The sequence below is a fragment of the Polyodon spathula genome, chromosome 25 (genome assembly GCF_017654505.1).
Source record: "Polyodon spathula isolate WHYD16114869_AA chromosome 25, ASM1765450v1, whole genome shotgun sequence".
NCBI classification, from domain to species: Eukaryota; Metazoa; Chordata; class Actinopteri; order Acipenseriformes; family Polyodontidae; genus Polyodon; species Polyodon spathula.
Window position 1 is genome coordinate 2,559,573 of NC_054558.1, and position 26,561 is coordinate 2,586,133.

A 26,561-nucleotide genomic window follows, 5' to 3' on the forward strand; every position below is an offset into this window, starting at 1 on the left:
GTTCCGTCTCATTGGGGACTGGAGTAAGGGTAGGAAAGAGCGCTAATTACCAGCGCCTCCTTAAAACAAATAGATTACATTATCTGAATAGATATATCATCACTTCAACAAACCTCTCTCCCATCTAAGCACATTCATCTATCTATCTATTATTCAGCTAGTAAAGGGGGTATTCATTATTGATGTAATGCCTGTATTTAAAGTGTTCGTGACTGATGGATTAAAGTGGATTTCATGTTCTATAAATTGATTAATCAGCTAATGATTGCTCAGGGTCACACACAGTGAGTCAGTCAGTGGCAGAGGTGGGATTTGAACTGGTGACCTCCTCGTTACAAGCCCTGGACTCCAATACAATTTTTGATGTAAAAATGTGTAGCTGTCTATGCGTCTACACATTATAACTCCCTGTATCAGCCTGTCTAACCACGTGCCTTTCTGTAGCCTCTGGGTGATAAACCAGCTACGCTTTGAACCCCATAGCTAAATAAACACTTGGTTATACATTGCATTTTGTTAAGAAAGCAACCCGCAAAACATCGCATCGTGTGTATATTGTCATTATAACATGTAGGACTGTACGGTGGAGACAGACTTTGAGATGCTCCGTGCCAACACCCATGTCTACGAAATACTTTCTGCAGCACGCCTGCTTCCTCGGTTACGATAGGCTACTGACTGCATGCAACAAATACACTGTGATACTTATCAACGGGTCTGTAAAGGGAAAGCAGTGACAACACAGAAAACAGCCAGGCGCCGTGCGTAACTCGACAATAAGACAAAACCAGCGCATCTTCCGAAGGGAGTGAACCACCACCGGCGCGCTAGTTGAAGCGCAGATGAGTGCTGGTCTTTCCAGTTAGTAAATATCGAATGCTGTCCTCTCCTGAGGGCTCCAGAGCAACACGCCCATTCATCAGGTTGCTGTTGCCAGGAAAAAGAGAGAGAGAGAGGGAGAGAGAGAGAGAGAGAGAGAGAGAGAGAGAGAGAGAGAGAGAGAGAGAGAGAGAGAGAGAGAGAGAGAGAGAGAGAGAGAGGGGGGTTCAATTTGTACAACTGGAAATCAGGCGGAACATATCAAGAGGAGGGTCGCGTTTCAGCTGTGACTGAATCAAAAATAAGTCAGCGATAGTGCTGGGGCTGCTTTAAAACACCGAAAAGAGAAGCGTGGTGTGCCTGTGTCCATTCAAACAAAGCCGCAGGAATAGAATAGGTAATTGCAGCTGTCTAGCGAAGCCTCCGTCTGGATCGTCTCGCCTGGGTACATATGGGAAGGCAGATTTGAAGAGAAAGCAACAGGTCATTTTTTCCTTTGGCAAGATCTATGCACGGGTGAGGCAAGACTATAACGAAATTCTACAAGGGCGAAGTCACCCAGATAACGAGATTTCACTCGGATTGCTATTGCAACGATAACGGGCTGTAAAAGTAATACTGGTTTTGAATTAAAATAGAGTTTGCCTCTTCGATCGATATTGGTGGATATCAACAACACAAGCGGAGAAAGGTGAGAGATAACGAACAGACTGGAAATTACAAGGAAAGAAGGATGATAACCGCCTGTACAGAAGACTACAGACCTGGAGCTCCGTTCTGATATCAAGGCGTATACTAATATAATATAGAGACTGTACTGTAGACACAGGAATGTTTTTTTTATTAAGGAAAGGAAATCTGTAGGCTGTAGGCGTGACTAACTGTTCATTCTTCAGCGCAGCTGAGAAATTCGAGGTAAACAACAAGACCTTGTGATTACCAACTATTCTGCCATTTTGCCAAATCTTTCATCAAAGCTATTAAAATCGTATTATTTTATTATTATTTCATCACTAATCATTTTAACCAAGTTTAATTTAATAATACAGACAACTGGCTATCGATTAGAACAGCTTTATTTTATTATATCAATCCATAGCCTGTTGCTGCTATTTGTTTTAAAAGAAAACAAAATCTAAGTACATTTAATATATATTTTAGAACCAGCGGTTATTTGAGAGAATATATATTTTAATACACTCCTCCTGTGCAGTGAGGATCATTTACCTCCTTGTTTATCAATAGACTTTTCTGTTTGATATCGAACAGGACAGATATTTATTGCAGTCGCCATAAGGATCAATTCTCAATGACACAAGGACAGATTATCCCAGGTAGCCCACTCGACTCCGATTGTCTTTGAGTTAAAGGAAGGGACATTTCATACAGCAGAGGGACAGGGCGACCGATCCATCTAAATCTATGATCAGCTCGGTGTGTGTCTCATCTTACCGAGGGCGCAAGTCTGGCAACAAGCCTCCGTCCAAAACATGTCTGAAAGAAGAAATGGGCCGGGGAGAAGATTCAGAAAAGATTATCATCAACGTCGGGGGTACCCGACACGAAACATACAAGAGCACCCTTCGGACGCTGCCAGGCACCAGGCTGGCAAGACTGGCGGACCCGGACCCTCAGCGCAATTTGGATTTCGACGCTAGCCACAGAGAGTTATTTTTCGACCGGCACCCGGGGATATTTGCCTATGTTTTAAACTACTACCGGACTGGCAAACTCCACTGCCCGGCCGACGTCTGCGGACCCTTGTTCGAGGAAGAGCTGGCCTTTTGGGGGATAGACGAGACCGACGTGGAACCCTGCTGCTGGATGACGTACCGGCAGCACAGGGACGCTGAAGAGGCGCTGGATATATTCGAGCCTCCAGACCTGGACGATGCCAATGATAGCAAGGACGTGCCAAGGAGCCTGGCTATTGACGGATGCCCAGATCGATCACGAGGCTGTTGGGAGGTCTGGCAGCCTAAAATATGGGCCCTTTTTGAAGACCCATACTCGTCTATGGCAGCCAGGGTAAGCAAAATATTTGATTAAACACGAGTGCAACATCTTTCCCTGTCCTGTACCACCTCCCCAGACAGTTCTGTACAAGCAGGGGAGGCGACTCTACAGGTGTGTATTGGAATTGGACGCGCATAGGCTTGCTCTTACTCGCTTTTCAACAGCTGATTAAGCATTTGAAGCCTCATGAATTTCCTATTTGAAAATAGTGGATTATTTGTAAATGCTATTCAATGTTGTTATCTGTTCGGCTGGACCCCACCTTTATTAGCTCTCATTAGGTACACATCGAGCAGCCACGGTATGTTTCTGTATATTATAGTTTGTATATTATGCTTTGACTACTGCGCGCGGACTTTTTTCAAACTTTTTTTTTTAAACCAATTGACTTAAATACTATGATCAGATATAGCCGAGGTGGATAGGTGTGGGGGATAAAATCCCATTTAAACTGACCTTTTAGATAACAGCAGTACTCCGAAAGTCCCTTTTTGAACGGCAGTCTTTTATTAACTCCTATTTTTTGGAAAGGTGAAAACAATGTTTAATGTTAGGGTATGAGCCTGTGCAGCGCCCTTTAGCAGCTTCGCATTGTATTACTCAACTGTTTGGTTCCAGTTTTTTTTTTTTTTTTTTGGTTTGTTTTTTTTACTAAACGAACAGTTTTTTTTTTTCCTTTCAAAAAATAGGAGTTAATTAAAGAGACACGCCCGTATGGTGTTTATTGAGATCTTCATGCGTCTTTGATGTTTTGTTATACAGACATGCTATTATATCCCATTGTCGTCTTTTTACTTACAGCACAAAACAATGTTTCAAGGAATAGGGCAGCTCTGGAGTTTTTTGTTTTATTTATTTACCTTACTATAATAATAATTTAATAAGGGTTACCTTGTATTGTGATGGTAATTTAGCAGCTGATCAGAAACAGGATCTCTTAGCGTCTCAATTGATTTCTGATTATTAATGTTTGCCCACCTGCTTTAGTCTCAGACACATTAAATAACACAGCAGCTCTATTTCAGGTTCAAACTGATTGCATCTCTCTCTCTCTCTCTCTCTCTCTCTCTCTCTCTCTCTCTCTCTCTCTCTCTCTCTCTCTCTCTCTCTCTCAAATTCAAACTGGCTTGTTTAGCATGACAGGAGTGATCCAGTGTTGCCAAAGCATTTCAACACACGTTACATAAAATGAAATATAATGTCAGTGATACACAATATCAATCCCTCCCCCCTTCCCTGCTAGTGGAATGGCATTATAGTCCAATTAGGAGCTATTGCCACAATGCCTATATAAATGTGATAATACATTACAGAACAGATGTGCATATTAGGTGTCTTCAGTGTCATTCCACAAGCCATTCAGTGACTGGATAATCATCCCATTAATGAAAACGACAGATCCTCTCAGAAGGGATAACACCCTTCTGAAGGGTTGGCCCTTCAGCGGCTTGCAATCTCAAACAGCTTTGGGGGATTTTCTGCAGATGGAACGATTGGCAAGCATTGCCGTTTCTCAAACTCTGGTTGGAAAACTAGGCTTGCTGTTATTGTTGCTGCAGACAGGGGCTGTTAGCTGCCATCCCAGCACTAACTACACAGTGAGGGAGAGACCATGTATCTGTGTGAGTGTGTGTGTGAGTGTCTTGTGTGTGTCTCTCTGTGTGTGTCTGTGTGTGTCTGTGTGAGTGTCTCTCTCTGTGTAAACGTGTACAGGGGTATCAATGACTCACTGAGGAAGTTAATGATGAGTGGGAGTAAAGGGCAGAAGAGACAGTGAATGGAGATCTGATTGCATTGATCTCCACTCAAACCATGTGCATGTCTTAAAATACAACCCCGCTATTTAAAACGAGGCATGACAGTGCTTTGAGAACAGCTGACATTAATAATTCCATCTCATTCAAATTATAGAAGAAAACAAGCATCTGGACATGTACTGAAGAGATGAGGATATGAATCCCATTGTAGAGCAGTTAAAGGTTTTACAGTGAGCTTAATAAACCAGAACTGGGCTACATCTACATCTTTTTCCATTGCCCATAAAGGACAGTGCTTTGATTAGGTATATGTGTATAGGTGAGACGGGAGGGAGTATATTAATCCCATATAGGTGCTGTATAGGATCTGTAATGCACTGGCAGGATGGCATGTAGAATACTCTGTTCTTGGATCCCATGTTCTTGGAGAATCCCTGGGTTTAAAGGAGGAAAGGTTCAGGAGACTGAATCTATTTAGCCTAGAGCAAAGAAGAATTGGGAGAGGGGCTTGACTGAAGCTTTTCAGATCCTAAGAGGAGTTGAACTTAACTCTATATACCTGAAGCGCAGCATTGAAACCTGGACAGTGTTGGAAAATATTTAAATGTTGGCAGAGGGTGGGAGACGCTGGCGCAGAGCGTGGTAAGGAATGGTTACCCAGCGATGTTGTTGAATCCGGATTATTGGGATCCTTTAAGAGTCTACTTGACCAAAATCCATCAAGCAGTTCCTAGGAACCAGACGAGAGCGTTGCTGGGACACATGGCCACCCCCATTGGTACATTTTGCTGCAGTCCAGTCGTTAGGTGTTGAAAGCATCCTTGTCTTCCTGACAGCCCAGCTGGGATCATGGGTAATGCCTTCATGCTGCGTGAGACTGACAGGCATATTTAATGACAGTTTCATGCCACTCACAAAATGTTTGTCAACCTTGCTTAACTGAAATGGGCTTCATTGGTGACAATTAGGGGTTCTGCATGCCTGTGTGGCGATCGGCGGGTTCATATTGCAGTACTGGCTGCTGGCTGGGCCCCCTCCATGGAGCTCTCCTGGCAAGCTGCTTCTCCTCACATCCACTTTGCCTGGTCACCGTGCCCTTCCATCGCTGCTCAGTTCAGTGGGAAGATTCTCTGCACTCTGATTGGCTGAGCTAGAGGGATATAATCACTAGGATTTGCCCTTAGAATGCTTGGAATATTAAATAATGCTGAAACAAAATATGCTGCCGTGACTGTACTATAGAAACAAAAAATATTGTCTGTATTCAGGCAGCACATTTATCTTCTATGCGTGGGGCTTTATTTTGACTCAAAGCACTTTCACATGCATCTATGCCTTGTGTCCTGCATGCATACTTGTATTTGTGATGCTCATTCACATTTAGTCATGTCTTGCTGAAAGGCCTATGTGTGTAAATCTTAGTCACATCTAAACACGTGATAAACATGCCTCCTGTATGCAAGTCTATGTGTCTAGTGTAAATATTCTCTGTTGTGCAGTATATAAGATCTGCAGTATATCTATGTGTCGACTGCATTCTTTTTTTAAAGATATTTGCTTTATCCCCAGCTTTGATCTCTAGAACCAATCGATCCTATTCATCCCTGGGCTGCAGCAGGCAATAGTCTCTCATAATCTGTGACCTTTTTCATTATGGGTTTTCTTTCGGAGCAAACAAACGGACCTTCACTCTGCTTGTGTGAGTTGTGCACCGCTGTACACAGCCTCCAGGCTCTGCTATCACGAGAGGTGTGACGGTTGTGCCTGCTGCAAGGTGGGGGAGGTGGGGGGGGCCAGAGTGTGCATGGATGGTTTAGTGTTGCAGAGACATTGGGCCCCCAGTGCTTATCCGGTTCCTAGTATTCTCCTAACACGACTCTCAACATCATAGTCTTGCTGCTATTAAGATTCTTCCAACAGAATAAGTGTACAGTCTTGACATGTTAGAGAAAAGGTAAAAACACCTGGACTCACAGATCTAAGATCTTATTTCCTCACGGGTTGATCCTGGAAGACAATGCATCCCTTTAGGATTGGAACTCCACCTCAGAACTGTCATCGTGTTCTAGAACATTCACATGTAAATTGAGATTTCAGAGCAAATATGACTGGCGTCCCCCTGGAATGAATCGGTAATGAGCAGACAGGCAGGAAGTCGGAGGTCATCTGTCACCGTTGAGGCGTGAGACGTGTGGGCAATGGTGACAGGCGCAGCACTGCGGGCAGCTGGCATCAGCTGGTCCCTGGTCTTGTTCTTTTGAGGGCAGGAGGGCTTGGGCTACTGCAGCTGCCTGCAAAATCTCATCAGCTATATCAGGCTATATTTAGGTGTTTCCATCTAAAGCCTCACACTTGTATTTCCTCCTATGGGAAAATCACTGGCAAATTGCCCTCACCATAGTAAATGTGTTACATTGGTATTTTGCCCACAGTAGAAAATCAGGCCCAAAGTATTTTTTTTTGGAACATCAAAGCTAAATATAAATACTAGTTTTGCAAACATTACTGGAGCATTCCGATGGTACAAAAGCAGAATTACCAGCAATGTCACTGAAGCAAATATGCCACAGCGGTCCTGATGCGGCACAACTGGTGGCAATAGGGCACCATGGCGCTGCAAGGGACCGGCAGCATGGGAGCAGATGCACACTCCAAGAAGCTGACTCCAACACGCTGTGTACTCCAACGTGCGAATATGCTTGGTTTTGAAGCTAGAGAAGCGCACACACTCGTGTGCCCACACCACGCCCAGACATGTCTCCAGAGCTTCGTCTGATATTTATCAAGCAAGCAGCAGCCACCGTCGGAAGCAGCCGTGTCTCCTCTACAGGGAGCCCGGTGGGAGGTGAGTTCAGGCTCTGTACGAGAGGCGGGGTACCCCGTGCCACAGAGCTATTCAGAGCTCTGCTTTTATAGAGGCTTTCTGACAGCAAGCCAAAAGAAGACCACCCATTGCAGAGCCAATCGAATCAGCAGCACACTAGAAAACAACTCTCAGGAGCTAGGGACGGGAAGAGCATCCAGTTTGAGATTTATTTCAGTTTGCTGTGCCTGTTTGTTTTTTGGTGTATGGCGCCCCTCAGCGTTCAGGCCTATATGGGGTCAGATAAGAGCATCTCAGGTCCAGGGTAGTTTCGTCTTTAGACTTTAAGCACCCAACCTCCCACATCAACAGGCTGGTGGTGCGTCATTAATTGGGTTTAGTTATTTGGTCTAGACTTTGTTTTGCATGGAGTTCTTGCAAACTGTTTTCTGCAGGGTGGCGTGGTTAAACGTACATTAAAAACAACAAGAAGTCAAAGCGGGACCCTTGTTACCGTGTGGCACAATACATTACACTACACTCCTTTATAATTCCAGACGTTTTCCAGCTTACTTGGTAAAGGCAGTTGCTGGTAATTCTTAAGATTAACCAGATTCAGGCTTTTACTGTAACATAGCAGAGCTGAATAGGGTTACTGTACTCTTGACAGACTGGCAGACTTCAATGAACTATCACAATGGCTCTTTATGAAATTATGTGAACCAATGCATTGTGCCTAAATGGGATTATCACAGCTGCGTCCTAAAACCCTGTCCCGCTGATATTCCTGCACACTACATCCTTCCATAGTTCAGACTGCAGTTCAGCTAGAGCAGAAGGGCAGCCTCTTTGTCGAAGCTTTCTCTCGGCCGGTATAACCCTGCTTGCCCTTCTCTTCACTCAGAGAGAACGACACAGCACAATCTTTTTCGGCCCTCTAAATACCAATGGAAGGTCTGTGCAGCTCTGTGATCAAAACAGGAAATGCAGACAGATCCTGTGTTTCTATTTAACTGTGGGCTTGTAAGGTTACCACCTTCTGAAATAAAGTATTTTAAAATATGTTAAGCCCCAGTGTCTCGCATTCTCTTTCTTTAAATACAATAAGAATCTTTTTTTTTTTTAAAGGTCTGTTTTTATTGGTTCACATAAATTAAATTCCACAAAAAAAAATAAAAAAAATGTCAATGTACACGTGTGATCAGATTAATTATGTAAACAGCAATTAGATCCACTGCTGTTTCGATCGGTTCAGTGGAACACTAGAACAGAATTCTAAATGAAGGTTCTCTCCTGATTTCAGAGGAACAGTAAAGGTCAGGCCTCGCGCACGGCATGTCTTTAAAGAGCCGTCTGCCCTATTTGTATTCCAGGGGGCTGATCACAGTATAGCAACTGAGCTGCTTTCATTTATCAGAGAGCAGGATCTGGGCTTGCAGGCTTTCTCATGCTAATGTCACAGAGCAAAACCAAACAAAAACAACTCCATCAAGTCAAAGCAGTGGGCTATAAAGAGATCTGAAGATTCAAAGCTATCTGACGGTTTTTTTCTTATGAGAAGTAGCTGTGGTGAATGTGTGTCAAGCATCAAATCACCTGAGCGTAAGGTTTAGACAGTAATTGTGACAGAGCAGGCTTTGCCCTGTATGAAATGCATTGACCTGGAACTCTCTCTGTTGCACAGTAATAACTGTTAGGCTGGGTTAGGTTAGGATCTCCAGAGGCAGGGTTAAGGGTTATTATAGCGTTTGGGGTTGCTGCAAAAGCATGCCTTAAATTGTATGCAGATTTGCATTTTCTGCTGTGTTATTCTATTATTCCCTATAAGTACATGGGCAATTTTTTTAAACCTGAGGATGATAATGAAATTATAAATGCTAATTAAGAGCGCTTTGATCACACTGTTGCCATAATATCCCCAGGACTGCGTTATTATTAGGAGTTCTGTATTCTGCTGCTGTGGTGCAGTTAAAACATGCAGCTTAATTCCACTGTGTGGTTGTTTAATTCAGTGTTAATACCCTTTGGCTTCGTGTTGTAGCAGTGTCTCTGCACCGTAGTGTGCTGTAAAGTCCCAACAGTGACTGTGAACAAAATTTACCTGAGCAATGGCTTATCAGCTCTCATAGACAGGGTTGTAAAAACATAATGAAGAATTTGTTGCTTGTTTTGATGGATGGCTCACCTTTTTGTTCTGACAAAACCATCACTGAACCAGCAGGTTTGTAATGAATGAGCTGTGTGTGTGTGTGTGTGTGTAAACATTTCAATTGAGACTGCTGGTGTGTCAGCAGCAGAATTCCTGTCCGCAGTGAATACCTTGCAAATCCAAATTAGGACAGCTAGCACATGTACCTCTCTATCTGAGAACCCAGGGCAGTTAAGATAGATGGCATGAGAAGAAGAGATGTGTGTGTGTGTGTGTGTGTGTGTGTGTGTGTGTGTGTGTGTGTGTGTGTGTGTGTGTGTGTGTGTGTGTGTGTGTGTGTGTTTTTGTGCAGAGCAGATATACAGACCCCCATACTGTTATATTAAGCAGGTGTTCCATCTCCCCAGCTCACCGTTTTTCAATGGCTTATATTTTACAGCACGGTGTAATATTTTCCAGAACCTGCTTCTGCCTGTATAATTAGCCAGATGACAGGTGCACACTTTCATTAAGCCCAGCTGCTGTACAATTTCCTTTGAGGAAAACCGCTTTCAGCGGGAGGTGTGCTCGGCAGGAGTGTTGCCTACTGCTTGGATGCAATTAATTATTAATAGCAGCTTCTCGGCCAGTATGTTGTGCCCACAGCAGCCGTCGCCTTTAAGAGGGGAGCGGCATGCACAGTGCCCAGGGTCAGGAGCCTGCATCACAGCACTGTGCCCAGGGTCAGGAGCCTGCATCACAGCACAGTGCCCAGGGTCAGGAGCCTGCATCACAGCACAGTGCCCAGGGTCAGGAGCCTGCATCACAGCACAGTGGGTCAGGAGCCTGCATCACAGCACAGGGTCAGGAGCCTGCATCACAGCACAGTCCCAGGGTCAGGAGCCTGCATTAGGGTCAGGAGCCTGCATCACAGCACAGTGGGAGCCTGCATCACAGCACAGGAGCCTGCATCACAGCACAGTGCCCAGGGTCAGGAGCCTGCATCACAGCACAGTGCCCAGGGTCAGGAGCCTGCATCACAGCACAGTGCCCAGGGTCAGGAGCCTGCATCACAGCACAGTGCCCAGGGTCAGGAGCCTGCATCAGAGTGGAGTGCCCAGGGTCAGGAGCCTGCATCACAGCACAGTGCCCAGGGTCAGGAGCCTGCATCACAGCACAGTGCCCAGGGTCAGGAGCCTGCATCAGAGTGGAGTGCAGTCTGCTGTAAAGACCCAGCCTGCTCTCTGTTCAATAGCATTAAACCCAGGGGAGCTCAGAGGGTTCGGTGTGGCTGTTAAATAACGCTGCCCAAACTACAACACAAACGTTTTCCCACAATGCAAAAGGTAGCTTTTCTCCTTCAATCCGCCCTGTGCAGCCGCACGTACCAGTTCACAAATGGTTACAAGTCCACTTTCCAGGTAGTGTTTGTCCTGTGGAATGGGGGCTTGACTTGTATGCACATTTGCAATTATTTTATAGTACTCCAAGTGTTTTCCATTGTACCATTTATAATGTACTCTTTCCCTGTCTGTGCAAGGACAGCAGTTACGCAACTATAACTCAAGGAGGATAATCAAATTATAAATGCAGAGTGCTACAATTACCCTATGACTGCATTAGTACATAATTGCACTCTGCTGTTATTTCATTCAGTGTTAATACCCCTTGGTATCATGCTGTAGAGTTGTCACTGCACCACAGTGTGCTGTATATAGCATTACCCATTGCATATGTTTACAAGCAAAGAATTCGGAGAGGGACTTGTTGGCTCTGATAATACAGTAATAAAGAATTAAGTTGTTTGTTTTTATAATTGGTTGTTTATATACAGTTTGCACAGTCCTTAGCCCAGAGTGGACAGTGCTTCACACCACAGCAGTCTGAGGTTTACACAGAGCCTATCCTCCTTCAAGAGGAATCATCCCAGAGAGCCCTTTATAAAACAAAGCACAGCACTTTGGCTCATCTCTACTTGAGAGAGGCCCAGGACTGACTGGCAGCGAGGATTGTTTGCTTTGGTTTGGCTGACCGATGATAGAAGGGCAGAGCCCAGGACTGACTGGCAGCAAGGATTGGTTGCTTTGGTCTGGATGACTGAGATAGAAGGGCAGAGCCCAGGTCTGACTGGCAGCAAGGATTGGTTGCTTTGGTCTGGATGACTGAGATAGAAGGGCAGAGCCCAGGCTGTCCTTCCCCAGCCTGACTTTAGTCACATTGTCCCTAAAATTAGCAAGCACCGCAGCTCGAAGAGAAATAACACAAGAAAGCAATGTGGGGGTTGCTATTGGAACTACAGGCCCCTGTCAAACCACCGCGCTCAGGGAGAGAGATGCTGAACAGGGTCCCAGGTCAACACTCATAGAGCAAACTCTTTCAAGTCTGACTGAACTAGCTCTTTGAAGGCCTTTAGCATTTGTTATGCTCCCGCCAGCTAATATAACAGCTGGCTAAGCTTGTTAAAGTGCAGAGTCCTTTTATTATCAAGAACCTCTGGCCGTTTTATATGGGACGTGCTTTTGGTTTCTATCCTGCAGCTGATAACAGTGCAGAACATTATGGATAAAATGACTTCCCTTTAAGGTGTAATCTGAGCTGCACTGAGAGGATATTGCCAGCCAGTCTCCTAATAAATACTGCAGTCAGGATAGCTGAACCCAAAGCTAATATTTTTTGCTTGTGTTATTAATGTTTATTGCTTGTTTTCCTCGGAGCTCTGTGCATGGTCTCTGAAGCCATACCATCTTGAGTACCATGGTGTTGCCACTGTGCTAAAAGCCGTTATTTGCAGATCTTGTACGTGACAATTGTTTTACTTTCTCCTGAGTTTATACGTTTGAAAAGTTGGAGCTCTTTGTCACTATGCATTTGTATGCACTTGCAGATTGGTGACAGCTCGGGGCGATGCAGTGTGCTGAAACCCAGGAGAACTCAAGAGAGGACACAAATCTGCAAGGAGACACACAGACAGAAAGACAGTCAGACACAGCAACAGTGGCATGCACATATAAACACAGACATAATATCCACGAAAACAAAGACATACTTAAATAGTGACACACACAAACCCATTCAGACACACACACTCACTCATTCAGACACACACACACACTTTCTGCACTGCTCCTGATTATCTCAAGTGATGGACATCTATTGACGGGTGTGAAGTGGTCAGGGGCTGCAGACTGGAGTGAGATCTCGAGCAGTTTCAAGTGTTTCTCCTCAGGGTGTGATACCAAATTGCCTTGGTGCTCGTCAGGATGCCAGTGCAGTATTGCATGCAAGCCTGGCGCAGGGCTGCACTGCGGTACAGCTGCCCAGCTGAGCGTTCCCTTTTTAAGCCGTTTTTGCAGGAGGGTTTGACCGCTCTATTGGTTTTGGAAAGTCAGGGGCACTATTGATGTTTTATGATAATTTCGTGTTTGGGAATGCCATATTAACAATTTGACTGTAATAATTAGTATCCATTGTATGACTTTTGATTTGTGTAGGTTTCACTGTATCAGACAAAAGACTTTACAATTATCAATGTCATATTGTTGTTTCATATGGGATAATGGATTAGATCCATTTCTCCCACTTAACAGCTTAGTTAACTTCAGAAAGCGCCACTGCTCCGACTGAAAAAAAACACACACTGGGCAAATCAATAAAAGATTTACGAGCTACGTGGCAAAACAGAGCTGCTGTATTTTTTGTGGCACAGATCCTATTGTGAGTTGACTGGACTGGTTCTGTACTAGCTGGCTGGAGGACGATGCAGGTGGTAATGATGATGACAGCGATGAAGATGAATATCCACAGAGAGATTCATTCCAGTCCTGTAGCAGATCAGTCTGTGAGCAGCCCTCAGCGATCCTTCTCATTTCAGCAGCCCGGGGAATGTCTGTTACTAACTTGAATTAGCTTTCAATCCAGCAATGAGGCTCGGGCGGCTTGTGTTTAGATTCCGGGGAAATTGAAGGCTACAGGAGGTCAAGCCTTCTTCAAGGATATCCTAGAAGATGTTGAATAAAGCTAAACTCATTCTTTAAATCACAACCTCTTGACTCAAACTGAAAGGCTGTGTACCGTTATATTCAATAATTTAGCCCCATAAGTCAAGCATCATAGGCAATTATGCGATTAAGCTCTGTTAAATCAGACAGCTACACTCCATTGATCATCAGCACCACACATCAAAACGATCCAAATTGATTCCTCTTTGCTTAAAGACTTTAAGAACAATCAATATTTATAACACAATCAATATTATACCCAATCAATATTTATAACACAATCAATATTATAATCTGACCCAAATTATTACAATTAATTTTGAATCAATAAAAAAAAAAGATAATAGCAACATTGTTTTTCCAATCACCCAAACAATGTACACTCATCTGCTTATTCAGACTCTAGTCTGGCGCTGCGCACTGAGGCTGGAAACCAGCCAAGATTAACCTCAAATGGGATCTTACCTATGAGTTTTATTTTGCAGGTTGTGCAATGACTGTCGCGGGTCTGCCCGTTTTAATGTCATTTTGTGGGTCAGACCTGTGAAGTGTGGGTCACTTGCATGGTCTGGCCCAGTGGCAGGTGGCGATGTGGCGCAGCTAGGGCTCCTGTTGCGCACCAGGAATCCCAGCCTGACCCGAAAGGTTTGCATATTGGAGATCATCAAACTCATTTGACCTGCCTCTCCACAGGCCCCCTCTCTCCTCTCACTGCCCAGAAGACAAGCCTGATCTCCAGTGTGGATTCAGACAGCGGGGCAGCTAAGAGTCTAAACACCAGCTCCAGTGCTAAAAAAAGAGCGTTTAAAATAGTCCAGCTATAGAAAGATTTGTATAACTATTGTCTGCTTTGATTGGGGCAGTGGTGGTTTATATACACATGCAACGCTTTCTACAGCAATTCTAAAGCACTTAGCAACAGGGGCACTGGTAAAAAACCTGAATTAGAATCCTACAATTACTTTTTAAACGAAGGGGAGTGATTTTAGCCACAGGATCTGAAATTCCATATCCCCGATGTAAGAAAGACTGTGTTGGATGATTGGTGCAGAGCCTCTAAGTATATAATCATCTGTCTTCTTGCCGTTCTAAGTTCAGATGGCACTAACAAACAGTGATGAATTCATTTGGAATTACAGAGGCATTCCCTTATTGCTTCACTGTGGGTTCTCTCTGCTCCCCCAAGCAAACAGCAACAGAAATAATGACAATACTAGGCTCTCTCTACAAAGCTTAAGGAACAGGGCACATCAGCACAAAGCTGTGTCAAGTTACTGGCAGTGTGTCTCTAGCAGTGTTGCATGAGCCCTGCTCTCTTTCTCTAAATATAGGGGCAATAGAATATCAATATGTCTTGTTCTTCAGCAGTGAAGTAACAGGCAGGGTTTGACCCATTACATTGGTGCTTAGAGAGGCTGCAGCCGATCGCCATGGTTACAGGGGGTTCTGACCTCTCTCAGTGAGATGATGTGGACCAGCCATCGTCACAAAGACAACCAAAGGAGCACTACAAATAGATATAGAATAGAAGACAGATATAACGTTAGATCAGTACAAATGGCACAAGGGGGAGGGTGGAATAGTGATGCTTGGGGATAATAACGGGCCAGCTAGCAGATGCTGAAACCATCCTGCTTGATACAAGGAATTCTAGTTCTCCTGAAAGCTGTCCACTTCATTAGGTATTGTGGCTCTTAAGCCCTGAATTTCCTCACATTGGTCATTTGGTGTGTGTATGATGGGAACGCTGGTATAGAGAAACTTTGCTTGCTCTTCACGCTAGTATGTAACTCCCTTTCCATTAAGTATTGATATAAACCAGTTAACTTTTAATTGCACAAGGACAGAGAACATAGTGTCAATTAGAGCCTAATCACCTAGCCGTGCATCTGGATAATTTCAACCGGGTGACAGCCACTTCCCTGTTAGCTTTACCCCCATTACTGCTCTTTTTTGATCATTTCTCCATTTGGCCATCTGGTGGCACTGTGCGCTAAGGTAAAATCCCTATCAAAAGAAAAAAAAAAACATAGCACAGAACTTATATCATAATCACACCCTGTCTGTAAAATAAACACATTTATCTCGCTGTCAACGTGACGGCTTCAATTTGTGCCTCCCGAAGGATCGCCACTCAAATGTTCATAGCTACCCACGATCCTTCCAGTTCTTTGACCTGTTCATAATAACTAATTCCTGGTCAATAACTATGGATTACCAATGCATGACAGAGATCTGTCCATGTTGTTTAGAAAAGTGTGTGATTTGGCCTGTGAACAGGTTAAAATCTGGCTACATTTATCATGGATAAGCCACACATGATCATTGCCTGTCTGTTATCATTAAGAGCAGAGTTGTCTATTAGTCAGTATTAACCGAGCGGCCATTCATAAAAGCAGATGCTTACTAGAATCTCCTCTATCCCTCTCTGCCTCTTCCAGGTCATTGCTTTCGTCTCCTTGTTCTTCATCGTGGTTTCCATCACCACGTTCTGCCTGGAGACGCACGAGGCATTCAACCGCATCGTTAACCGGACAGAGTACGTGAACAGCACATACACGCTGACCTACCTGGAAGTGGAGACGGAGCCCATGCTGACCGTGGTGGAGGGCGTCTGCGTGGTCTGGTTCACCTTCGAGTTCTTCATCCGCATCATCTGCTGCCCGAGCAAGCTGGTCTTCATCAAGAACCTGCTGAACGTCATCGACTTCGTGGCCATCCTGCCTTTCTACCTGGAGCTGGGACTCAGTGGACTGTCGTCGAAGGCGGCCAAGGATGTGCTGGGCTTCCTGCGGGTGGTACGCTTCGTACGCATCCTCAGGATCTTCAAGCTGACCCGCCACTTCGTGGGGCTGCGAGTGCTTGGTCACACTTTGAGGGCCAGCATCAACGAGTTCTGTCTCCTTATCATCTTCCTGGTTCTGGGCGTCCTTATATTCGCCACCATGATCTATTACGCCGAGAGATTGGGTGCCGACCCCAACGACCCCACAGCCAGTGAGCACACTACCTTCAAGAACATCCCCATCAGTTTCTGGTGGGCGGTAGTAACCATGACCACCCTGGGCTATGGAGACATGTACCCCCAGACCTGGTCTGGCATGCTGGTCGGGGCTGTGTGTGCCCTGTCAGGAGTGCTGACCATTGCCATGCCCGTGCCTGTCATCGTGAATAATTTTGGGATGTACTACTCACTGGCCATGGCCAAGCAGAAGCTGCCCAAGAAGAAGAAACACAACCCCAACGTCCAGCTGGAGAAATCAGAGATCAGCTCCCCTCGGAACAGCACCCAGAGCGACACCTTCCCACTGGCGACTGAGGAAGCTGTTGGGAGGAACCGGTCAGGTAGGGAGGAATCATGCTTGACAGCCAGGGCCAAAGGCTCATCATCACCTACAGTTTTAGATTTGAGACAGGATTGAGGATTGAGAGTATTTGATGTTAGATTTTGAAATATCACATTATTCTGTTTTTGTCAATTTTTTCATTAAGTTTATGGAAAACTACCAAAAGCAGTATGTAAGTCAATATGTTAATGCAACATTATTCAGCAGGTTTCATTCGACTTTGTGAAGCAAAATGTGTTCATTCTATAGGGATGCAAAACTTTTGGTCATAGCTGTACAATTTCTATGCATAGCACTCTGCTTTTCAAAGCCTGGTAGCTTATGTTTAGCAGATAGTGAAGCTCTGAAACTAATACAGCAAAGAGACATTATAGCATCTTTACATACCCTACTTCAGTGAACAAAACCAAACATTACATTTCAGTTGAAATTCAAAAGCACAGGGCTGCTTTATAGTGTTGAGACAAAATTTATAGTGTTGAGAAAATTAAGGATATCTGAAAATGGCACAGAAGATGGTAGATTGAAAAGGGCTGGGAAATAGATTTTTAAAACCTTAAAGTTGTTTAGTTTTTTTTTCCAGTTCAGAGCCCTCTGGTCTTCTGAAGTGCAATGAGAGCCCGCTGGCTCTGGGGATAAGAAAGCACTTCAAAGCCTTTCTGCTTTAGTTTCCTCAAATAATAAATGGGGGAGAGACAAACTGAACATCATTCATTGCAAAGCACGGGTTCAATAAAGTGAATAGAAGTTCCAGCTCTTATGTGCCAGGCTTAGAACTTCGGAGTCTTTGCACAAAAGTGCTGTTTGGTTTTTAAGCAATTTTGTTTGTTAAAGATTCTTGTAGGACAAGGTAGTGTTTTGAGATGAACTCATAAATGAGATTAACTATTAAAACCACCCTAAGCTGGTGAAAAAGGGGTTTGCAAACTGCTGGCTTGATTTGAATTAAAAACAATTAAAAAACATCCTTACAACAGTCATATAAACACCATGTTAAATGCGGGATTCGCAGTGCAAGAAGACCATGGGAGACAATGCTACACGAATGTAAGGAATGCGACGAGATTTACAGTTCATAAACATCTTGCTGCCCATGCCAGCTGGCCAGGACTGTATCTATAAACATTGGCACCTCTCGGAAAAACTGGCAAAAAAGAGGTACCTGCTTTCAGTAAGACTGACAGGGCAGGAAAGAAACCGACAAGAAAAAACAGCTTCCTTCCCCTCCACACATTGAGTGTGTGACTGCTGTTATTACAAGGAAAACCTTGGTTTGGTCGGCTTGGTTGCTGGTTAGATTTTGGCACAGGTGTGATCAAAGGTTGTTGTTGCTGTTCGACTTACTTAGATCAGACCGTCTGGCCAGCCATATTCCTAGTTGACCAGAGTTGAGCACAGAGGGAGTTATCAGAAAATGTTGACTGTTTTGGGGTCAAGGATGTGTCATGTCTGGTCTGGTTACACTTCAGTGAAGATGTAGAATGTGGGGGTTCCTTATGTGGACTTTAGCGACTCCAGTTCATATCAGCGAAATGGGTTTGTCATTTTTTTTTAAGGCATTTTTGAAACAGTCCTTTTTTGAATAATATATCTAATTAACCTTGCTACATTTATTACTAGAAAGTGCCCATTAAGAGGAAGCCTGCCCCTTAATCCCCAGCAAAACCCTTCTAACGACCCGCACCCTGGTTAGGGCTGTCCTGTACCACGCCACCAAACTGCACTTTGCATTTTGTTTCTCAGATTCAAAGCAGAATGGCGACGCCAGCGTGGTGCTGTCAGACGAAGAGTCTGGAGAGGTGAGCAAGCCCCTGTCGCCTGACAACAAGTGGCCAATCCGCACCGGCTCCAGGGGAAAGAGCAAGAAAGAAGCCACCTGCTTCCTGCTGACAGCAGGAGATTTCTCCTGCGCCATTGACTCCACCGTCCGAACAGATACAGGCAGCCGGGAGAGGAACGGAAAGGAAAACTTCCTGTGAGCCAAAAGGTCTGCTGGTGTTTCCCATTAGCGGGGAGCCCCAGAACGTGTGGTTTAGAGCCTGGCTATGGCCCCTGCACAACATCAGGGATAGCTTTAACACGCGCTGTGCAGCGCTCCCCCCATTTTAACACGTGCTGTGCAGCGCTGCCCCCATTTTAACACTCGCTGTGCAGCGCTGCCCCCATTTTAACACGCACTGTGCAGCGCTCCCCCCATTTTAACACGCGCTGTGCAGCGCTGCCCCCATTTTAACACTCGCTGTGCAGCGCTGCCCCCATTTTCAAACTCTTGCACTGTGGTTGTGGCTCTCATTTCACTGTTATATGGGGAAGTTGTACAGAAGTAATCTCTTAACTTTGGCTCCTGACAGATGCTTTATAATGGGGGGGGGGCAGTGTAGCGCGTTATGCTAAAACAATGCAGATGAATACATGTAGAAGTGGTGTTGCTACATTTGCAGATTACATTCCCAAAAGTCCAAGCACAGACATATAAGTTAAACCCACAACATGTGTTCAGTGTTTCATAATGATTTATTAGCCATGATTCTGGACGAACGATCTCATAACGAATTGCCTGGCCTTCGCTGTGAAGGGTTCCTGGTAGAAATCCAAACCAGTATTACGAATGAAAGAAGCTTCTCACTTGTGATGAGCTGTGCCAAACGGTTTATGATTTTTGTTTTTTTTTGGATAAATTCCAATACTGATTTCTTTTTTTTTTTTTTTTTTGAGGTTTAAAAAACATGCCAGCAAAGTCAGCGATTGACTTTAATAGATTTTCCTTATGACGCGCTGTAATAGGATTGCTGCCCCCCCTGGATCCACCCCCAAATGAGAGGCCGACTTTAGAGGACTTCAGAACCCTGGCACCTTTTAAAATGAGTGCAAATTCCACTTAGAAAGGAGAAAGGATAAAAACATGTCACCCCCCCCCCCCCCCCCCCCCCCCCCCCCCCCCCACCCCCCCCCCCCCCCCCATCAGATTATTATTGCAGGAGAAAAAAACAAAAACCATCAGCTTTATGAATTGGCACCAAAAAACGAATAAAATAATGAATAACAGAAGAAACTGAACTGTGCTGAATCCTCAGTGTTTAACAATAATGAGAGTAATTCTGACTGCCAAAGAGAACATGAATTCCAATAAAATAGCAACTTTAAAGAATTCAGTGGGCCCTGCCTTCACTGCATTCACAGATCTGACTTATCTATCGCTGCTTTTTGTCCTTATTTATTATGCTTCTAAAGAAAGACTAGATGACCTTTAAGCTATAGAGGGAGTCTATTCCTCCCCTTCTCTCTGTACTCTCTTATTTTGCTCTGATGGAGCTGCACCAAAATCAATAGCAAAGGCAGCTTGCGATGCTGAAAATTGTCATTTGGTTCTTAAACGAACTAGGATGGGATAACAAGAGCACACAGCCTTGGGCAGCTTCCTGCCTCCCCAGGTTTCCAGCTGTTTTAAAAAACACACCACCTGAGGGAAAAAAAACAAAAAACAAAACGTGTGATGATAGCATTAGCAGCTATGAGATACAGAAAACCCTGTGTGATGATAGCATTAGCAGCTATGAGATACAGAAAACCCTGTGTGATCATAGCATTAGCAGCTATGAGATACAGAAAACCCTGTGTGATCATAGCATTAGCAGCTATGAGATACAGAAAACCCTGTGTGATCATAGCATTAGCAGCTATGAGATACAGAAAACCCTGTGTGATCATAGCATTAGCAGCTATGAGATACAGAAAACCATGTGTGATGATAGCATTAGCAGCTATGAGATACAGAAAACCCTGTGTGATCATAGCATTAGCAGCTATGAGATACAGAAAACCATGTGTGATCATAGCATTAGCAGCTATGAGATACAGAAAACTCTGTGTGATGATAGCATTAGCAGCTATGAGATACAGAAAACCCTGTGTGATCATAGCATTAGCAGCTATGAGATACAGAAAACCATGTGTGATCATAGCATTAGCAGCTATGAGATACAGAAAACCCTGTGTGATCATAGCATTAGCAGCTATGAGATACAGAAAACCCTGTGTGATGATAGCATTAGCAGCTATGAGATACAGAAAACCATGTGTGATGATAGCATTAGCAGCTATGAGATACAGAAAACCCTGTGTGATCTAGCATTAGCAGCTATGGGATACAGAAAACTCTGTGTGATCATAGCATTAGCAGCTATGGGATACAGAAAACCCTGTGTGATCATAGCATTAGCAGCTATGAGATACAGAAAACCCTGTGTGATCATAGCATTAGCAGCTATGAGATACAGAAAACCATGTGTGATCATAGCATTAGCAGCTATGAGATACAGAAAACCCTGTGTGATCATAGCATTAGCAGCTATGAGATACAGAAAACCCTGTGTGATCATAGCATTAGCAGCTATGAGATACAGAAAACCATGTGTGATCATAGCATTAGCAGCTATGAGATACAGAAAACCATGTGTGATCATAGCATTAGCAGCTATGAGATACAGAAAACCATGTGTGATCATAGCATTAGCAGCTATGAGATACAGAAAACCCTGTGTGATCATAGCATTAGCAGCTATGAGATACAGAAAACCCTGTGTGATCATAGCATTAGCAGCTATGAGATACAGAAAACCCTGTGTGATGATAGCATTAGCAGCTATGAGATACAGAAAACTCTGTGTGATCATAGCATTAGCAGCTATGAGATACAGAAAACCCTGTGTGATGATAGCATTAGCAGCTATGGGATACAGAAAACCCTGTGTTATGAAGCATGTAGAAAAGAATAAAAAAATATCTGTTTAGAAGATCTGCTGCACATATTAGTGTAGACAACAATGTATGTTCAAGAATTCTGTGAAAATGCTGAAAATGTTGCTTAAATACAGATGTATCCAGTTTTATATTGCGGTATATCTTTTGATAAATCCCATTGTGTATATAATGTATATACCGCTACGCCATCTACCGGACACAGTGATTGCAGCTCTTAAATTTTGACTAGAAGAGCTCTTGATAATCAGAGCCGACATGAAGTAAGAAATATCTAAAGCAGCATTTTAAACTTCATGTAAAATATAAATCCTGCCCATTGAGATGAGTCCAATTTAAATTCTGAACCTAACGAGATGGGAAATTTGACTTCTTGTCATAAGCAGATTGAGGTGTTTCGGTGGTGATTGACGGTTACACAATCAATAAATGCAATTGGATTTTTAATCTCACCCCCTCAAAGACACGATCCATGCAATTGCTGGTACGAGCAGGATTTATGTACTTGTAGATCTAAGGGGTCATTTAAATCCCGTTTCATAAATAGGCCGTGCAAAATGTAGCAAAGGAAACAGCTTTCCTAATGCAAAACCCAGGACTGAACAGAACAACGCAGGCTTGCAGCTAGTCTCGCATCTTGCAATGTAATCGCAACTGCGTTATGACTGCACATTGTAAGCGCTGGAATAGCACATCCCATTAAATAATCACGAGTGAAATTTTCACTGGACAGCTCCTAACAGCTTCCTGCGCGGTAACAAGATCATTGCAGGCAGGCTTGAGGACTCTCACGGGCTAAGGGCGCCATTCACGAAGCATTCGCATCTGACCGCTGTGCTGTATATGCTTTGTGAATCCAGCCCAAAGTGATAGGCGGGGCACATTGGTTTCAAACAGGTTTCATTACACTGAGGGGGTGACGGGGGGGTGACAGAGTGATATGTGTAAAGGGAAATGTGATTTGCGCGCAAATATATATATATCTATATATATATATAATTATATATATATCTATATATATATATATATAGATAGATAGATAGATACAGCATATATCAATGTTTATTTGTATTCTCCTCGTATGTACAATAGCAAGGGCTGTAACATAAACACATTTTTATTTTTCTTAACGATTCTATTTTTTAAATGCAGATAAACTGCAAAAACGCCCTCGCTTCTTCTCAATATAAGCCAGCAGAGGTCGACACTGACTGGGGTGGGTTTTGCTCACGGCTGCTGAACGAGAGGGAGCGGTACTGGGGTCTGCTGGAGCCCCCTACAGGCACAGAAATGAAGTGCCTTGGGAGGTGGGGGGGGGGGGGGTCCTTCCACCAAACCGAGGGAATTTGAATTCTCACTTTGAAGGACTATCCTGCCGACCCTATACATGCTTCTGAAGACATCATACTGTACAAACACACACTCTTCGGCCATAATACACGCGTTGCATGATTGACACTGTATAATATGTATCACGATCCCAGGAAAAACAGCGCACGTCTTCTGTGAAATTAATGTTTAGTTAACCTCAAACTAGGGGTATTATAAAGTATCTATGTGAACTTCTCTCATAAGTGGAAGTAACTCAGCATTAGGCTTTAAAAAAAAACACTACACCCAACTGCTATACATAATGTACTGTACTGTACTGCACATGTGGTATTTGATACTGTCTAATCGATGTAATATGGACCAACCGGTGATCCTTGATCTTTATTTTTCAAAGGTGTTGTGAAGATGGCATGTCAGTGAAAGACAGCCTGTCATCCATCAAGCACATGTGATGAGCATACAATACAACGGAATACGTGTCTAAATATTACAGTGGAGTTTGTGAGTGTGAAGCTAAACTCAAATCCTGGATCCTCTGTCTCAAGTTCTCTGGCAGGAAAGAGATCGTTTCATTTAGATGCAGGACTTTGCTTGAATAAAAACATAACAGTAAAATATATGTTTTTTTTTTTTTTTAATCGCCCAGTTGCAATTCATTTGCCGTGCAGTGTTTTTTTTTTTTTTTTTTTTTTTGTCCAAATCATCTTGGCTTCGGCTTCGAAAATCCTTTTCAGTCTTAATTGCACAGAACGCTGCGGATCGATGCGCACCTGAGCACATTGGATCGATGCGCACCTGAGCGCATTGGATCGATGCGCACCTGAGCGCATTGGATCGATGCGCACCTGAGCACATTGGATCGATGCGCACCTGAGCACATTGGATCGATGCGCACCTGAGCACATTGGATCGATGCGCACCTGAGCACATTGGATCGATGCGCACCTGAGCACATTGGATCGATGCGCACCTGAGCACATTGGATCGATGCGCACCTGAGCACATTGGATCGATGCGCACCTGAGCACATTGGATCGATGCGCACCTGAGCACATTGGATCGATGCGCACCTGAGCGCATTGGATCGATGCGCACCTGAGCACATTGGATCGATGCGCACCTGAGCGCATTGGATCGATGCGCACCTGAGCGCATTGGATCGATGCGCACCTGAGCGCATTGGATCGATGCGCACCTGAGCGCATTGGATCGATGCGCACCTGAGCACATTGGATCGATGCGCACCTGAGCGCATTGGATCGATGCGCACCTGAGCACATTGGATCGATGCGCACCTGAGCACGTTGATTCCTCTGCTCTGTCGCAATTACACTTCCATTTATTACATTGTAGTTTTTACTGTTGTGTTTCTTTGTTTTTTTTTGTTTTGTTTTTTTTTAGCAATAACAAGAAGCCAGCTGCAAAATCTATTCAGAGAGAAGGCATTGAATAGAGATGCTACAGTAGAAGCGGTCCTCCTATTAAAATGTGTACTCTCTGCTCTGGGTGAATTGTACTGACTCTGTTACGTCTCACGTGTGTCTACGGCAATACCGTTACTACCTTGTGTCTTTCTGCTGGAAAACCAATAAAGAGATTTCCATTGTCATTGTATCTGATGGGTGGTTGTTTTATGTCCTGGCTGTACACTGTTACACCTTGTTGTTTCACATTGAGCAGGTACATTGCTTTTTAAATAGGGAAGGACTCAATCTTCAGTAACAAACATGCAGAAATGATTTGTAGCCGCTTATGGCGGTCCCTCCTTTCTACACAGAAAAACGCGTCCAGCCGGCGGGATGCTGTATTGGTGGTTGCGTGGTTTGTTTTTTACGCTGTTGCTCGTCGTGTCCCCCCACAGAGAGTTGAAAGCACAGGCTCTGTCGTGCTCATTACAGCCTCCCCTCGACGGAGCACATCATCACACAGGTAAGGAGAGCAGGGTAATCATAGCCGGGCCTCGTTGCCATGGGAGATGAACTGCTCCCAGGCTCTTTCGACAGGTCCCTTTGAGACGAGGGATTTGGAGAGACGGGGCGAGACAGAGACAGAGTGAAAGCACACAGCGGCAAACAACTCGGCTCTTCTCTTAGGAGACAAAACACACATAAGCGATCAGAAAAACACTGCGCTACCCGTGAGGAAGAAGTGCACTGTGGGGCAAGTGGATAGCGCTTCAGTGGGATTCTGAACCAGGAGAAGCTGCAGCGGCACAGCAGATAGATAGATAGATAGATATGTACAATGCATAGATGTTTAGAATGCATATATGTCTTTCAGTCTTGGCAGGGGAATTTTTAGCAGTTCATTTTGGTGATGTATAGATGTATAGATAGAGAACTTAAAACAGATTTTGAATGCAATGCATATCAACATTTTCTTATTCAACTTTCCTATTCAGTCCTTTGAAATGAGTCACAAATGATAATAGAAATCCTTTTATAGCACTTGTGTTTCCAGCACTACCCTCCTCTACTCATCAACCTTAACACAAGAGGGGCAGCTATTCAGAGCACTAGAATGCCTCTTAGCATGGGTCAGGGTCCCGCAGCAGCGGCAAGAGGCCTTCTGATTGACAAGCTTTGTGACATCACAACCATCTGAAGGACAGCGAAGCACCATCCTCAACGGTCCGCTAAGAGGGGAATAAACACGCATCTGAGTCGGTTTCAGTCAGGACTGGCCAGACAGCAGGGTGTCTCTTGAGCTAAGAATGTTGTGGGAAAGTCTCAGCAGCGATGACTCTTTGAGCCTATAGTGGCACATTTTTAAATGTAATCACTTTAAGCAGAATGCACATTTTTAGATGTGTTTAAACAATGTTGGCAGTTTTTTTCATTCCCTGGTTTCTGGGTCACGCTGTATATTTATAAAGAGGGGAAGTCTGGAGTCTTATCTCCCCCCCTGTAGTTTATCCCAAGCTCTCCAGTATCTCATTGGCCTGGGATGAGAAGTGTTAAACCAATCTGTTGTGAGATCCGGCTTGAGGAACATTTCGCCATGGAAACTGTGTTCAGTATCACCATGGCAACGCACTTGAATAAAAAATAGAAAAAACCAAGACAATCTCAGACTCCAAAACAGAACTAGTCTGTTGGGGTGTTTTTACCCAGTGAATTGGAGAATAATGAACGCGTTGTGTCACTGCACAAGGAAAACACGCTGTGAAAACTTTTCAGTGTGTAAACCAGCAGTGTGTAATTTGACATGAGTTCGGCATCTTTCCTCTGCACACGTGACCTCGTTACAGTATCAAAGTGGGTGTGGCTAATGTTCATTTCAAGAACACTGTCATTATCCACAGACGGGGGCTTGGATGAAGAAATAACTGCAAATGATATCTGTGCAAACGGGCTGTCCCTCACAGAGACGGATCAAATTGAAAACTGCCATTACGGATTCTGTCCCGTGAAATGCAATCAGGATAAAGCTCTGTACCCTTGAGTGCCGATGTGCACGGAGGTTAAGGTGCTCGTTTGCGGTGTGTGGGGTCGCGTCTGCTCCTTTTAGTTTCTTGTAGTTTTGCCTTCAGATGGAGAGTTGCGACGCTGTGCTTCACGGTGCCCTTTCATTGATTCTGTACCGCTGTCCAACACGCCAGGC

At 44.2% G+C, this 26,561-nt stretch overlaps 1 protein-coding gene across 4 annotated transcripts; it reads left to right on the forward strand.

Moving 5' to 3' along the window:
- Positions 1-695: 695 nt before the first annotated feature.
- Positions 696-24,567, forward strand: LOC121299902 (potassium voltage-gated channel subfamily C member 4-like). Of its 4 annotated transcripts, none has more exons than XM_041228124.1 (4): positions 696-2,847; positions 15,963-16,866; positions 18,612-18,843; positions 23,353-24,567. In XM_041228124.1, the coding sequence occupies exons 1-4, from the start codon at positions 2,242-2,244 to the stop codon at positions 23,408-23,410; spliced, it is 1,800 nt and encodes a 599-aa protein (XP_041084058.1). In that variant the 5' UTR covers positions 696-2,241; the 3' UTR covers positions 23,411-24,567. The 4 variants fall into 4 exon arrangements, with proteins under 4 accessions (XP_041084058.1, XP_041084060.1, XP_041084061.1 ...); XM_041228126.1 differs by having other exon boundaries at positions 697-2,847; positions 18,612-18,855; XM_041228127.1 differs by having other exon boundaries at positions 697-2,847; positions 18,612-18,855; positions 24,360-24,567.
- The last annotated feature ends 1,994 nt before the right edge of the window (positions 24,568-26,561 follow it).

Excerpts from the sequence above, each read along its gene's own strand:
- LOC121299902 (XM_041228124.1), top strand. The coding sequence starts at position 2,242 with ATGATCAGCTCGGTGTGTGTCTCATCTTACCGAGGGCGCAAGTCTGGC. Across the intron at positions 2,848-15,962 it reads ACTCGTCTATGGCAGCCAGG|GTCATTGCTTTCGTCTCCTT; the intron begins GTAAGCAAAATA and ends TGCCTCTTCCAG. Across the intron at positions 18,844-23,352 it reads AACGGAAAGGAAAACTTCCT|GTGTTGTGAAGATGGCATGT; the intron begins GTGAGCCAAAAG and ends TATTTTTCAAAG.